This window comes from Canis lupus, chromosome 12, assembly GCF_011100685.1.
Source record: "Canis lupus familiaris isolate Mischka breed German Shepherd chromosome 12, alternate assembly UU_Cfam_GSD_1.0, whole genome shotgun sequence".
NCBI lineage: Eukaryota > Metazoa > Chordata > Mammalia > Carnivora > Canidae > Canis > Canis lupus.
In genome coordinates, this window is record NC_049233.1 from 11,923,785 (window position 1) to 11,937,346 (window position 13,562).

General features: G+C 56.7%; 1 protein-coding gene and 1 long non-coding RNA gene across 3 annotated transcripts in view; one reads left to right on the top strand and one right to left on the bottom strand.

Annotated features, from left to right (window-relative positions):
• Positions 1-409: 409 nt before the first annotated feature.
• Positions 410-13,562, top strand: part of TTBK1 (tau tubulin kinase 1) — a 39,371-nt gene continuing 26,218 nt past the window's right edge. The window contains exons 1-10 of one of the 2 annotated variants that reach the window (XM_038554135.1): positions 410-473; positions 3,519-3,680; positions 8,815-8,962; positions 9,207-9,280; positions 9,453-9,593; positions 10,407-10,511; positions 10,939-11,004; positions 11,440-11,532; positions 11,618-11,743; positions 13,066-13,220. In XM_038554135.1, coding sequence (XP_038410063.1) covers positions 3,573-3,680; positions 8,815-8,962; positions 9,207-9,280; positions 9,453-9,593; positions 10,407-10,511; positions 10,939-11,004; positions 11,440-11,532; positions 11,618-11,743; positions 13,066-13,220 — 1,016 coding nt within the window. In that variant the 5' untranslated portion in view covers positions 410-473; positions 3,519-3,572. The remainder of the gene's footprint in view (positions 474-3,518; positions 3,681-8,814; positions 8,963-9,206; positions 9,281-9,452; positions 9,594-10,406; positions 10,512-10,938; positions 11,005-11,439; positions 11,533-11,617; positions 11,744-13,065; positions 13,221-13,562) is intronic. The other variant, XM_038554136.1, reaches the window with a different exon arrangement.
• On the bottom strand, positions 1,288-3,923 carry LOC119874165. The gene is made up of 3 exons (XR_005367721.1): positions 3,736-3,923; positions 2,481-2,525; positions 1,288-1,370 (listed from the first exon to the last, which is right to left on the bottom strand). It is a non-coding gene; the product is annotated as an uncharacterized LOC119874165 (long non-coding RNA).

Genomic DNA, 13,562 nt, shown 5'->3' on the forward strand with positions numbered 1-13,562 from the left:
CAGGTAAGGAGTGATGGGGCCCTGCCAGGGTGGGGGTGGGGGTCAAGTGAAACCAGTGAGGGGAACCGAAGAGCCGGAGCGGGACCATCCGAAGGAGAGCCCTAAGGCTGCAGGCGTGGAGAGAGGAGCAGAGTGGAATGTGATGTCAGAGAAAGGGCGGTGATGTAAGAGCCGGGCGGTGGGGCGGTGATGTCAGGGCTGGTGCTGATGCTGGCGGCGCAGTGCATTGTGGGCAGCTCCCCGCTCCGCCGCTGCCTCCGCCGTCGCCCGAGGAGGATCGGGGCCGGGCCGGGCCGGGCGGGGATGATCCCGGGCAGGAGGCCGCCGCCGCCACCGCCGCCGCCGGAGGGAGCGGGCCGCCCCGCGCCGCACTGAGCCGCCCCCGCCCCCGCCCCGCCCCGGCCCCGGGGGATGCGCCGCCCCGAGCCGCTGCCTCCGCCGCCGCAGCCGCAGCCGCAGCGGGCACAGAGCAGGTGAGGCGGGGCGGGGCCGGCGGCGGGCCGGCGGGGTCGGGGCGGGGGCTCCCCTGCGGGCTCCGCGGGCCTCGGCCCGGCTCGCCGCCCAGCGCAGCCTTCCCCAGCTCCCCCTCCCCGGGCCGTGTCCGCCGAGCCGGGCGCCCGCCGCCGGCCTACACAGCCTGGGCCGCATCCCGAGGCCTGGACTGGCTCCCTGCCCCCGCGGCCCCCAGCGCACACGCCCGCCCTCACCGGCCGGCCCCCACGGCCTCTGCCCCTCGCCTCCCCCTCTGCCCCCGGCCCCACGGCCTCACCCTGCTGGCACCCTGACCAGCCCTTCCCGGCTGCCGGCTGCCGGCTGCCTCCGCAACCTCGCTCCCTTACCCTCAGGCCCTTCCTCCCTCTGGCCAGCCCCTTACCTACTTCCTCGCCTCTTCGGCAGCGCCCACAAGCCCCTCCCGGGGAACTACCGCTTCCTCACCTGTCATCCCGATGGCTCGCCCCCTGCTTCTGTCTTACCCAACCCCCTCCTCTGCTCCTGTCACCCCCCATCCCATCCCTTCTCCTCTGCCTCCTTCCATACCTCTTCTCACCTGTTCCCACTACCCTCACTGGGCTCCTTTCCCTCTCCTTACCTGCGCTCCCAGGTTCCCACGGACACCTGGTTCACACCTTGCAGAATTACACATCAACACATCAACCCACACACCATGATGAGTTCCCTCCCTCCTTCTCTTGCTGTCTCTCCCTCTCTGTCTCCCCAACCCCCAACACACACGATTGGCCCACCCTGTCTGACAGATAATCATAAATCCACAAGCCCCTTCACATACCCAAAGGGTCCTGAGGGGGCAGTAATGGGGCAGCCAAGTTCTTCGTGGCCTGTCATCCAACCAGACTAAGCTGAGTGCAGTCCTGAGAGACAGAGAGTGAGGACGGTGGACAGGAAGAGGCAGGGAACCCCTACTTATCCTCTTGCTACCACTCTTCCTTTTCCCACCTCGCTTGTTCCTTCTAGCCTTGCCCACCTCTAAACTGGTTGGAGCACCCAAATTCTTCTCATTAAGGTATAGAATCCACCATCACAGGGCTGGAAGGCCCATCAGAGATGACAAGTTCAACTGCTCAAGGCTCCCTCCCTACTAGCTCAATTGCTTCTTCCCTCTTGTTTCCACCTTTATTCCAGAACCCCCCACCGTCTACCTCTCCCTTTATTTTGCCCTCTGAATTCCTGATGGCCCATATGCCAGATTGGCAGAAGGTGGGCAGAGGCCTATTTGACATCCCCACAGCTCTAATGCTCTGAAGTTGGGTGGATTGGAGGAAAGAGTCAGCTGAGTCACTTGAAGAAAGACAGGAGAAGAGTGACAGTGTCCCTCTGCATGAAGACCTCTTCTCCACATGTCCCTCACGGCATACCATGACCTGTTGAAGGCTGTCTCTATGCCTTTACTATCCCACACTGCTTCCTGTATCAGGACGGCTAAACACGGGAGCCTTGGGGAGCTATCCCCATCCCAAGGAAAGACAGGCTTGTGGAGTTTCCGCCCCATCCACAGATGCCTTAGTCACTTTCCTCCGCCCCGTCTCCCCTCCACCCAACCTGGTCCCCCAGCCCAGCCTGAGTAACTGCCTTCCAGTTGAGACTCTCCAGGGTCATGGTGAGGGCAGAGCATTGTGCTTGTATGAAGTGTGGGGGGAAGGAAGAGAAGAGAAGATCTTGGTTCCCATTCTGTACAGGGTTCACAGCAATCTCACAAAGTGGCCCCCTGCCTATGCACGTGCACATCACAGACAGACGCAAAAAACGAGTATAAACACAAGCAGACGGATGGACAGGCATGGACACAGAGACACACAGACACAGAAAAACACACAAAGACATATACATGCTCACAGAAGGACATATGTGCAGATACACACTCAGACACATACATGTGCACATGCTTAAATTTCCCTGGATGACATCAGCTGGCCTCCCCAACCCTCACAGTTAGGACCCTCTCCTTGACATTCAATTCCTACCTGTGCCAGTGCAACCAGAGCCAGCCTCCTTCCTTCTTGCTGCTCCTGAGCCGAGAGAAAGGTGTGGTCAGAGCTCTCTCAGCACACGCCCACCCCAACCTGCTGCTCCCCATCATTCTTCTTGCCTCCTGTGAGACCTACCCCTTCCCAGTTGTCTCCAAGTCCTCCTCCCCTCTAGTTCAGTCTGTCTCTCTCCCTTGGAGTGGCCGCAGGGCTGCAGTCCCTCTAAAATCTTTGTGCTGGGTCCATCGCTTTACGTTCACCCCATGGCTCACATCCTGGCTTCTGAACACCACGGCTGTCAGCGGGTTGGACTCACCCCTGAGAACGGTGTGTGCCTCACACACCTGCATCCTCCTCACTTAGCACCATCCCCAAGGGGCTGCTGTGTATCTTGATTTCTTGAGTATCCCATCTCCTACGATTGATCAGTGGGTCTCCATCACTCTGGTGTGGGTTTCCCATGGGTTACGCCTTGGTCAGCAGGTCTCCCCTTTTAGTAAGCCTCAGATGCACAGCTCTATGGGCATTTGGTGGCACCTCTGCATGGGAATGTGTGGGTGCCGGGGGCCTTGGATCAAGTCATTCAGATGGGTCCTTCTTGGCCCAGGAGTCCTCTACACAAACATGGGTCCTAGATTAGTATGTTCCCTCCCCCCACCGCACCCCTGGGCGTGGGGCAGAGGGGAGGGGCGTTTAGCAAGTTTTTTCCACCTTAGTTAGCATATCTCTCCCTGTCCCCATAGCCTGTTCACACAGCATTTTCCTCTCCTTTTTTCAACATGTGCGTCCTGTTGCTGGTTTTCACATCCCCGGTTTGTAGTTTGTATCTCCCTTCCCATGGATAGTATTTCTGTCTTCTCCCTTGACCTCCACCTGGGTATTTACACAGCGCTTCCCCCAGTAACCCCTGGAGCATCTGCCCAGTGGGCCCAGGGAAGGAGGCCTGCCTGGAGAATGGCGCTCCCCTCCTCCCTATGGACGAGAGGGTCCAGGGTCGTCGCCTGCCCCACTCATGGCCCCTCCCCACTCCCCCAGGTAGATGGCCCCCCCAGGGCAGGCCCTGCGGACACCCCTCCCTCCGGCTGGCGGATGCAGTGCCTAGCGGCCGCTCTTAAGGACGAAACCAACATGAGTGGGGGAGGGGAGCAGGCCGACATACTGCCGGCCAACTACGTGGTCAAGGACCGCTGGAAGGTGGTGAGTGACCCGGCGGGGGTGGGGACGGGTTGGGGGTGGGGAGAGGCCTGGAGACCTGTTCAAACAGCTGCCCCAACTCCTCTACCCGAAGAGGGAGGTGCCCCTGAGCTCATCTGCATACTGCTGGCGGTCACTATTCTGGCGTACACTTGTGGACAATCGCCTTCTCCCAGCGCCCCCTCTCATCCCTTTCCCTGCTGGGTCACGTTGCTCGGGCCCAGCCTGAAACAACTCCTGGTTGGACGTCGGGGCAGGAGCTGCAGAGCTCCGTGGGGGAGGCGGGCGGCGTGGGGGAGGGGGCTCTTTCCCCTCTGGACCTTGGAGAAGGGCAGTGAGTGTGCATGTGTCCCTCCGCTTCCGCAGAGGACAGAAAGGCCTGGCTTCGGGGAAAGAGGCCCTGCGGGCTGCTCCCACCGCAGCCGCACTCCATCTTCTCCTTCCACCCTCCTCCCCTCACTGGTTCCTGCGGCAGGTGCAACACGCCGAGACTCCATGTCCCAGCGTGCCTTGCTCCTCCAGCCCAGGACTTCAGGCTGTTCGGCCTGCTGGGAGTTGTAGTCTGAGCCTCATCGGGGTTTGGGCCTGGATGGGTGGAGGACCTATGAGGGGTTGGGGGAAAAGGCAGTGTCTGGGGAGCGGGTCCTATTGTAAATCAATCCTTGTCTCCCTCCCCTAACCCCCCTCCCCACCTCTCCTTCCGTCGCTAGCGCTCTGGGTGGCCTCTTATCATTGTGTGGGCAGGATGGTGTAGGGCTGATTGCAGGGTGATGGTGTGTGAGCCTGTGGGTCTGCACCGCGGAGTGGGGAGCCTGGAGGGAAGGAGGGAGAGCAGCACAGGTCTACACTGAGCGTCTGTGTCGGGGTGTGTGGGAGTTGAGGGGGGAAGCTCAGCTCACCTGGGCTGCAGTGTTGAGAGTGGGGCTGGGTGCTATCTGGTCTCCATGGCAACAACCACTCTTTCTGCCAATTTGAGAGGACCAGGGATGGGGCCAAAGCGTTGTCTGAGATGTCTCTGGGATTGGGGGAGGTGGTGGTACCTCAGAGAGCTGAGGGAAGGGGCCATCTAAATCCCAGAGGAACTCCTGAGAGGGAGAGCAACAGGTCAGAAATTGGAGGAGGAGGAACCAGGGCCATAATCAAGGGAATAAGAGTCTGGCAAAATGAGTGTTCCTCCAAGAACCCTCTGGGTCTCCTGTCATGAGAGCTTGGTTTCTGACAGATTGGAGGCAGAAGGTCTTTTGCACTGAAGAGGTGAGAAAAAGATGGTGTTCACATCATACTGAGTTTGAGTCAGAACTTTTCGCTGCTTTTTGAGGGAGCAGGTGGAAGATGAGAGAGAAATGGCAGGGGGTCATCGGGGGAAGGGGCGATTGTGCAGTCTTCACTAGGCTGATCTCCGTCCCTGGCTCCTGGAGAGGTTGAGAGAGGGGGCTGCTGGATGCCTCCCCTCAGCCATCTCCCCATGAGGGGTGGGACAGAGACTTGAGGCAGAGCTCGGAAACCAAGAACAAATTGCCCAAAGAGAAAATGAGCTGGCTGGGGAGGAAGGGAGGGGCAGTGGTACCAGGTGGAGTATTTACAAATATGAATGTTTTACTTTTCTTGAGGGGTGCTTCTCAGGATCAGAAGAGCAAATGATACTACTAAGTAAAACAGCATTTGTTTGGAGCACTTGCTGTGGCCAGACTGTGCAAAATGTCTTGTGTGTGTTACCTCCCCAAACAATGGAGTAGATGTTATTACCCCCTTTTCACAGGTGTGGAAACAGGTACAGAGACTAGCTAGCCTGCCAAGTTCTCACGACTGCTGGGTCAGTGGTCCCTAAGCCATACTGCTTCCCAAGATGGAGATGAAGGAGTCTCTGTGACTAGTTCTAGAACAACTCTTTCATTTTACAGAGGAGGAAATGTGGAGGCAAAGACTTTAAGAAACTAACTCCAGGGACGCCTGGGTGGCTCAGCGGTTGAGCATCTGCCTTTGGCTCAGGGCGTGATCCTGGGGTCCAGATAGAGTTGAGTCCAGCATCGGGCTCCCTGCGGGGAGCCTGCTTCTTCCCCTGCCTGTGTTTCTGCGTCTCTCTCTCTCTCTCTCTCTCTGTGTGTGTGTGTGTGTGTCTCATGTATAAATAACTAAATCTTAAAAAAAAAAAAAAAAAAAAGAAAGAAACTAACTCCAGGTGACCCAGAGCTGAGCCAGGAAACCAGGTTTCCCTTTTCCTAAGTGAATGCTGGTCCTCTTGTGTCAGATTAGCCCTCCAGTTTAGGTAGTTCCTTTGACAGGGGAGGGGGTCGTGAAAAAAATAGGAGGGGAGGAATAGGGTCAAAGGGAAGAGAAACAGCCTCTGTCTGGAAGTGAAGATGGTAGAGAAATACCATTGGCCACCCTCGGAAATTGGGGAGCAGGTATGGGAAATGTCTTGGCTGCCAGGAGCACTCCTTACACCTCTGGTGAGGATTTTGGAGGCTGGCAGATCTAAGCTTGACTCTCAAGCACTCACACTTTTTTTTTTTTTTAAGATTTTATTTATTTATTCATGAGAGACACAGAAAGAGAGGCAGAGACACAGGCAGAGGGAAAAGCAAGCTCCATGGACGTGGGACTGGATCCCGAGTCCCCAGGAACACGCCCTGGGCCAAAGGCAGGCACGAAACTGCTGAGCCACCCAGGTGTCCCTTTTTTTTAAGATTTTATTTATTTATTCATAAGAGACAGAGAGAAGCAGAGACCTAGGCAGCGGGAGAAGCAGGCTCCCTGCGGGGAGCCGGATGTGGGACTCGATCCCAGGATCCTGAGATAATGACCTGAGCCAAAGGCAGATGCTCAACCGCTGAGCCACCCACGTGCCCCAAACTCCAGACTTTTAAGCCCTGTGCTATCACCATTTCTTGTGATATCACAGTTAAGAGTGTGAGTTCTGCATGGGATTGCCCGGGTTTAAATGAAACCTGACTTTGCCGCTTACTAGTGGTGTGACCTGGGGCAGAGAATGGAACTCTCTGTGCCATAGTTTTCCTTCTGTGTAAAATGGTGACTCTTATGACCTTCTGCCCTTGTGTTGTCAAGAACCTTAGGGAAGGAGCTGAGATGATGTCTTTGAGTCTAGATCACAGAACCCGAGATGTGATTGTTGGTCCCTCCTCCTCCCCCTTTCCTTCCATGCTCACCTATAACAAGCCATAAAGGATTCTAGAAGATACTAGAATCTCCCCTGAGTTTAAAGTTCTCCAGAGGGAGATATGCCACTGCCTTCCTTGAGTCTGCATCTATCCCCTCCTGACTCTGAGATTCTTCTAGGAGTATGACTTTTGTCTCAAGGAGAGAGAGACTCTGGTTTCAGACTGTTCTTCCTCCTTTCCCTGTCTCCTTCCTGGGCACCAGAGCCTTCCAGATGCAGCCAGACTTCCACTTCTCTTCTAAATCCTCCCTTCATCCTCCTGTCTCTTCCTGGAGTGGTTTCAACTGTAACCTGCTGGGAACTCCCAGTCCTGGGCTCTGCCCTGCCCCCCTTCCACCCTCACCCCCTGCTTCAGCCACCATTAAAGATTTAATGGGATCAGAGCACTGGATAAATGCTAAGGGGAGGGCTTGGAGACACGGGAGGCTCAGAGTCAGTTTACAGGCTGGCTGATGAGAGCGGCCTCTGCCCAATCACTAGCAAGCCCAGCTGTGCTGGTGAGTTAACAAGCCAACAGGAGGCGAGTGAGCATTCTGGAAGATGTTCAGAGAGGACAGGCCACCCATGAGGTGAGTTGTACATCTTTTTTTTTTTTTTTTTTTTAAGATTTCATTTATTTATTCATGAAAGACACACAGAGAGAGGCAGAGACACAGGCAGAGAGAGAAGCAGGCTCCATGCAGGGAGCCTGACATGGGACTCGATCCTGGGTCTCTAGGATCAGGCCCTGGGCTGACAGCGGTGCTAAACCGCTGAGCCACCCGGGCTGCCCTGTACATCTTTTTTTAATCAAATGAATCCCAACTTAGAACCCAGCACCTTCTCCTTGTCCCTCATCATTGCCAGTAGCACACAGCCTCTCCAGGAACCCTGGTGCCTCTAACTTGAAATTATTATTATTTTTGTAAAGATTTTATTTATTTATTCATAGAGACAGAGAGAAAGGCAGAGACACAGGCAGAGAGAGAAGCAGGCATCATATAGAGAGCCTGACGTGGGACTCAATCCAGGGTCCCTAGGATCACGCACTGGGCTGCAGGCAGTGGCGGTAAACCACTGCGCCACCAGGGCTGCCCTAACTTGAAATTATTTTAATCCCTCCCCGTAACTCAGCTTTGACTATCTGCCCTTGCCAACTCTTCCTCCGACACAACTCTCCCCTCTGCCTTTTCTCACTGCCTGTCCTGGGATGCTGGAGGAGGAGGGCCTAGAGGGTCAGGTCTGTACTGCCTTGCCCCCTGGGGGGATAGATGGACTGTCCAAACTGCCATTTCCACCATGGTCTCGCAGTGGCCCCTGCCCCCAGGGGAGGCTCATCCTGGTTTGGGGCATCTGACCAGGGCTCTAGGGAGTGCTGTGAGCTTTAGCAGCAGGCCTAGGCAGTGAATACCCTTTGCTGAGTCTCCTCCCCAAATATGCACCCCTCCCCCAGTACTCTCTCCATTTGACACCTGTCAGGATACTGCTAACCCGAGGAAGGGCCAGCTTCTCTGGAGGATCCACTCTGAAGCTGAAAGGTTCTAGAAATTAGTTTTCCTTATGGATGGTGGTTGTTCAATGTAGTCGTGGGAGGGAGGGTGGGGGGCAGTGTGGTATTTCTTGTCCTTCCAGGGAAGAAAAGTTTCAATATGGCCCATGGTCTCTTCAGATCCTACACGGGCTCGTCTCCATGTCTGTATGGAGTCAGAGGTCTCATACCCTCTCCCACCTTGCACTCTGACATCTAACCATGCGTGTGTGTGCATGTGTGTGCGCGCGCGTGAAACCCACTAGGGCTTGGCACTAGGAGAGGAAGTAGGAGCATTGGTGGTTGGGGCAAGGAAGGGAGACAGGGAGTCCTCCCCTTCAAGGCTAGCCTTAGCCCCCCCCACCCAGGAAGGGTATGACCCAGCAATGGATGGGATGAGGAGCTGCTGAGTCTGACCCCTGTGTTTCCTATCCCCCTCTTCCATCTTGTAGCTGAAAAAGATCGGGGGCGGAGGCTTTGGTGAGATCTATGAGGCCATGGACCTGCTGACCAGGGAGAACGTGGCCCTCAAGGTGGAGTCAGCCCAGCAGCCCAAGCAGGTCCTCAAGATGGAGGTGGCTGTGCTCAAAAAGCTGCAAGGTGCGGGCCAAGGGCAGGAGGATGCGAGGGGAGAGGTGATGGTTGGAGTCAGGGGCTGTGAGAGAACAGATGGGGATGGTGAGATGGGGCCAGAGTCTAAGGGCGGTGATGGGAGAGGGCCAAAGGGACGTGGTGGGAGAAGTCATCATGCAACCAGGAATCAGGAGTGCACTGGAGATGCCTTAAGATTGGAAGTGAGGGAGAAGGAGTGGGAGTTGGGAGACCCCCTGTCTGTGCCCCACAGGGAAAAGCCACGTGTGCAGGTTCATTGGCTGTGGCCGGAATGAGAAGTTTAATTACGTAGTGATGCAGCTCCAGGTGAGTCCCTGTGGGATCCTCCCTCCACTCTCCCCCAAAAGCTGGGGTCGTGACCACTGGGGTGGGGAGCGGGCACAAAGCTTTGGGGATGAGGCTGGGCCCAGTGTCACAGTGGTGCAGGGTGGAGGGGGCAGGGCAGCTGAGTCTAGCCTGGCCCCGCCACCACCCCCAGGGCCGGAACCTGGCCGACCTGCGCCGCAGCCAGCCGCGAGGCACCTTCACCCTGAGTACCACGCTGCGGCTGGGCAAGCAGATCTTGGAGTCCATTGAGGCCATCCACTCCGTGGGCTTCCTGCACCGGGACATCAAACCGGTGAGGGTGGCGCTACATGACCCCCTCCCCCCCCCCCCCCCCCCCCCCCCCCCCCCCCCCCCCCCCCCCCGCCCAGGTCCCACGGTTTCTCCTCCAGAGCAGTGGTTGGGGCAAGAATAGTCTCTTCTAATACCTGTCCCTTCCTCCTGCTCTCTGCCCGGAGCCCCTTCTCCTCCTCTCCTTGGCCTGCCAAGAACACACGCCCCTGCCTGGCCCTCTGTTCCTCTCTTCTCTCTTAACCCTTCCCTGATTAGTCCTTGAACTTTGAAAGGTGCAGGGGTTGGAGAATTGAGTGAAAGGGACCAAAGGGCTGGGCTTAGTAAGAAATTCCAAGTAGCCGATTCTGTGGCATCTTGGATCTTGGTGTTGTAAAAACCTCCAATTTAAGTAAGGGGTAAAAACTGAGGTCCAGAAAGATTGGTTGAATGGCCCAAGGTCACATGGCAAGAACAACGCAGGTCTTCTGCTGCTTTAGAGCAAGACAGTGACACTAAGCCACACTACCCTGCTGGGGAGCCTCAAGGATTGAGGGCTGGACACACACACCTCAGTTCAACCCCCAGCTGGGTCATCACTTGCTGTGTGATCTTGGAGAACCCCTGGAAGCTCTTTGACCCTCGGCCTCCTCATCTCTAAAATCTCTCAAGTTCTCATCTCACTGTGATAGAGGGCGATCCCACCTGCTTCTTGGATGCGATGCCATGACCTTCGATAGTACATGATGGTGTTTACTCCTAAACACATGTCTGGGGGCCCCATGAGGTGGGCCATTTGGGTCTGGAACCCCACGGTCACAGCTCCTATCTTCCCCAGTCAAACTTTGCCATGGGCAGGCTGCCTTCTACCTACAGAAAGTGCTACATGTTGGACTTCGGGCTGGCCCGGCAGTATACCAACACCACAGGGGACGTTCGGCCTGTGAGTACCGCCGCTCACGGGAACCTCTGGCCTCCTTGCTTGACTCCCTGACCTGGAAACCCTCCACCAACTTCTCCTTGCAGCTGCCTAGACAGGCCCCGCCTGGGTTCAGTATGAGCAGCACCCAGCTCAGTCTATACTTGGCCTGTCCCCTGGCTCCCTGAGCTCTTGGTGGATGTCATATCCACACCGTGTGACCTGGCTGCCTACCCCAGTTGGGAATGGATAAGGGACCGTGAACAGGGGCAGGAGGCAGGTGTACAGCTGGGCTTGGTGTGGCAGGCCTGCTGCTGATCGGGCCAACGTGGGGGCTGGATTGGAGGCAGTCAGCGTTAAAGTAGGTGGAGTTAGGCTCAGTAAGCAGGGTTGAGATGTGGTCCAAGTCAGGGGCAGTGGGTGAGGGTCCTGCTGTGTTCTCTTTTCACAGCCCCGGAATGTGGCTGGGTTTCGAGGGACTGTTCGTTATGCCTCAGTCAATGCCCACAAGAACCGGGTGAGTGGCAGAGCTGGGCCTGAGGATGCAGGGGCATTGGGGCCCGGGTCGGAGGCAGAGTGTGCAGCAGAGGAAGAGGGTAGGGCAGGCACGGGGTGGGGTGGGGAGAGAAGTATGGGGGAGGAGCTGGAAGCTGCCCCACCAGAGACCAGGGCTGAGGAGGGTTCTGCTGCCATCTCCCCATGACTTCCCCTTCTACCTTGTTTTTTGGGATTCCCTCCTCTCTGTTTGTACCATTAGTCTGTGTGGGCTGACAAGGCACAGACAGAAGTTTTAACACTGGGATTCTACGTGTCTTGGAGGGTCAGGGATAGAGCCGTGGTTTCAGGGAGACTCAGGTCTGCCCAGGGGGATTTGGGTGTTAGGTGCCCCCTCCTCAGTCCCAGGGAAGGGCCTGATAGCTGTGGATGACTCCCCTCACCCCCCTACCCCCAGGAGATGGGCCGCCACGATGACCTGTGGTCCCTCTTCTACATGCTGGTGGAGTTTGCAGTGGGCCAGCTGCCTTGGAGGAAGATCAAGGACAAGGTGAGCCCTGTGCAGCTGGGTCTGAGGAGGCGGAGGGGGAGTGGGGGCACTGGGGCTCCATCACCCCGTGCCGTCTTGCCTCCAGGAGCAGGTAGGGATGATCAAGGAGAAGTATGAGCATCGGATGCTGCTGAAGCACATGCCTTCCGAGTTCCACCTCTTCCTGGACCACATCGCCAGCCTTGACTACTTCACCAAGCCTGATTACCAGGTGGGAGCTGCCACCTGGCCTCTGTATCCCTGGACACCTCTCTGGGGGTGACCGTCCCCAGCAGCACCCATACTGCCGAGGCCCCACTCCCCTGCCAGCTTAGCCTGTGCATCTCTCCCTGGTCCTCAAACTGCATGAAACTGTTTTGTGCTCCTGTAAATGGCATTCATAGCTAAGATTTATCAACAGCTGACCCTGTTCTCAGTGCTTCTCATGCATTCACTCACTTAAACTTCAAAACAAGTCCTTGGTGATAATGTGTGTCCCTTATGTTATTATCCCAACACTTAACAGTTAATAAAGCCAAAGCTTTCATGTATTTTACACCAAAACTCTGTGTTGTCCCCAATTCATAGATGAGGAAACTAAAGCCTGATAGCATGGCTGGGAACAGGGGTGGGCTCGGGCACATCTTCTGACTCCCAAGTCCAGTGCTTTTTCCAGGGTGCCACCATCACATCCCTAGGGGACTCACCGAGCCTGACAGGAGAAGGGGGATACATCAGCAATGTTCTGCCCAGGACCCACTATGTGTCAGGCACAAATCTCCATGCCACAGGGAACACAGCAACAGGCACACGGTGGGCCCCCAGTGAAATGGGGCCTGCCAGCAGAAAAAACCCACCCTGCATTCTGGAGAGAGCTAAGTCAGAAGCGGAGTGGGCTGGGGGCCTCTCATGGCCTACAGGTGCCCACCACGTCCTGAGCCTAGAGCCCTGGCTGTTGGCAGAGATGGCTCACTTGGACAACAGAAGGTCCTGCCTCCCCCTCCCCCAGTTATCCTCCTGGGGTTCCCCAGCCCAGACAGCTGCTAAGCGAGCACAGGAGAGCACAGGGTGTGCTGACTGCTAGGAATGTAGAGCGGCAGATCGGGGAGTGTGTGGGTGGGGGAATCAGGGAAGGTGTCCTAGAGGAGAGGACTGGTGGTTAAGGCAGTGCAGGTAGAGGAAGCAGCTCGTGCAGAAGCATGACCCCAGGTGGTGGCTCTGGGAAACTACTGGAGCTTTCGGGCTGCTGAGGCTCCCCCTGAGATGGTGGGAATGGCAGATCAGGCCAGGGATGGGGAGCAGGGGACAGATCTCATAGGGCTTGTGTCCAGCCAGGGGGGGCTCAAACCAAGATGGTAATTTGCATGCTGATTTGCATATCATGTGCATGTTTTCATTTAAAATCAATGTGCCCTTCTCCTTCCAGTGCTCCCTCTTGGCCCATCCCTGTCCTGGAAGGTCCCTCTCTTCCCCCTGCAGTCCCGGCCACTGCCCCCTCCTCCTGGCTAGCCCCAGGGTCACCTCTCTGTCCTCCCGCCACCCCCACCCCTGCAGTTGATCATGTCGGTGTTTGAGAACAGCATGAAGGAGCGGGGCATCGCTGAGAATGAGGCTTTTGACTGGGAGAAGGCAGGCACCGATGCCCTCCTGTCGACAAGCACCTCCACTCCACCCCAGCAGAACACCCGGCAGACGGCAGCCATGTTTGGGTGAGTCTTGGGAGGGACGATGGCCTGGAGGGGGGCGAGGTGACCCCTGCCTTGTACTGTCACCTCAAAAGCCAGCCCTCTCCTTCTCTTTCTACCTGGACACACCTGGCTGTCTTTCCTATTCTTGGTGCTCAACAGTGGGGTTCTCGAACCCCAGGCAGTGGTGCCACATCTCCACCTTCAATCTGGGGACAGAGTGGTCATCCTCCTTTGGATTTTTGACCTTACTGGGGAGTGGGGAGCCCTGAGTGAAATGACCTGAGCCCCACAGTTTGTTTCTGTTGCTCACAGGTATTCATTTAGTGGACATGTCTTGAGCCCTGGCACCAGGGCCTGTGGGTG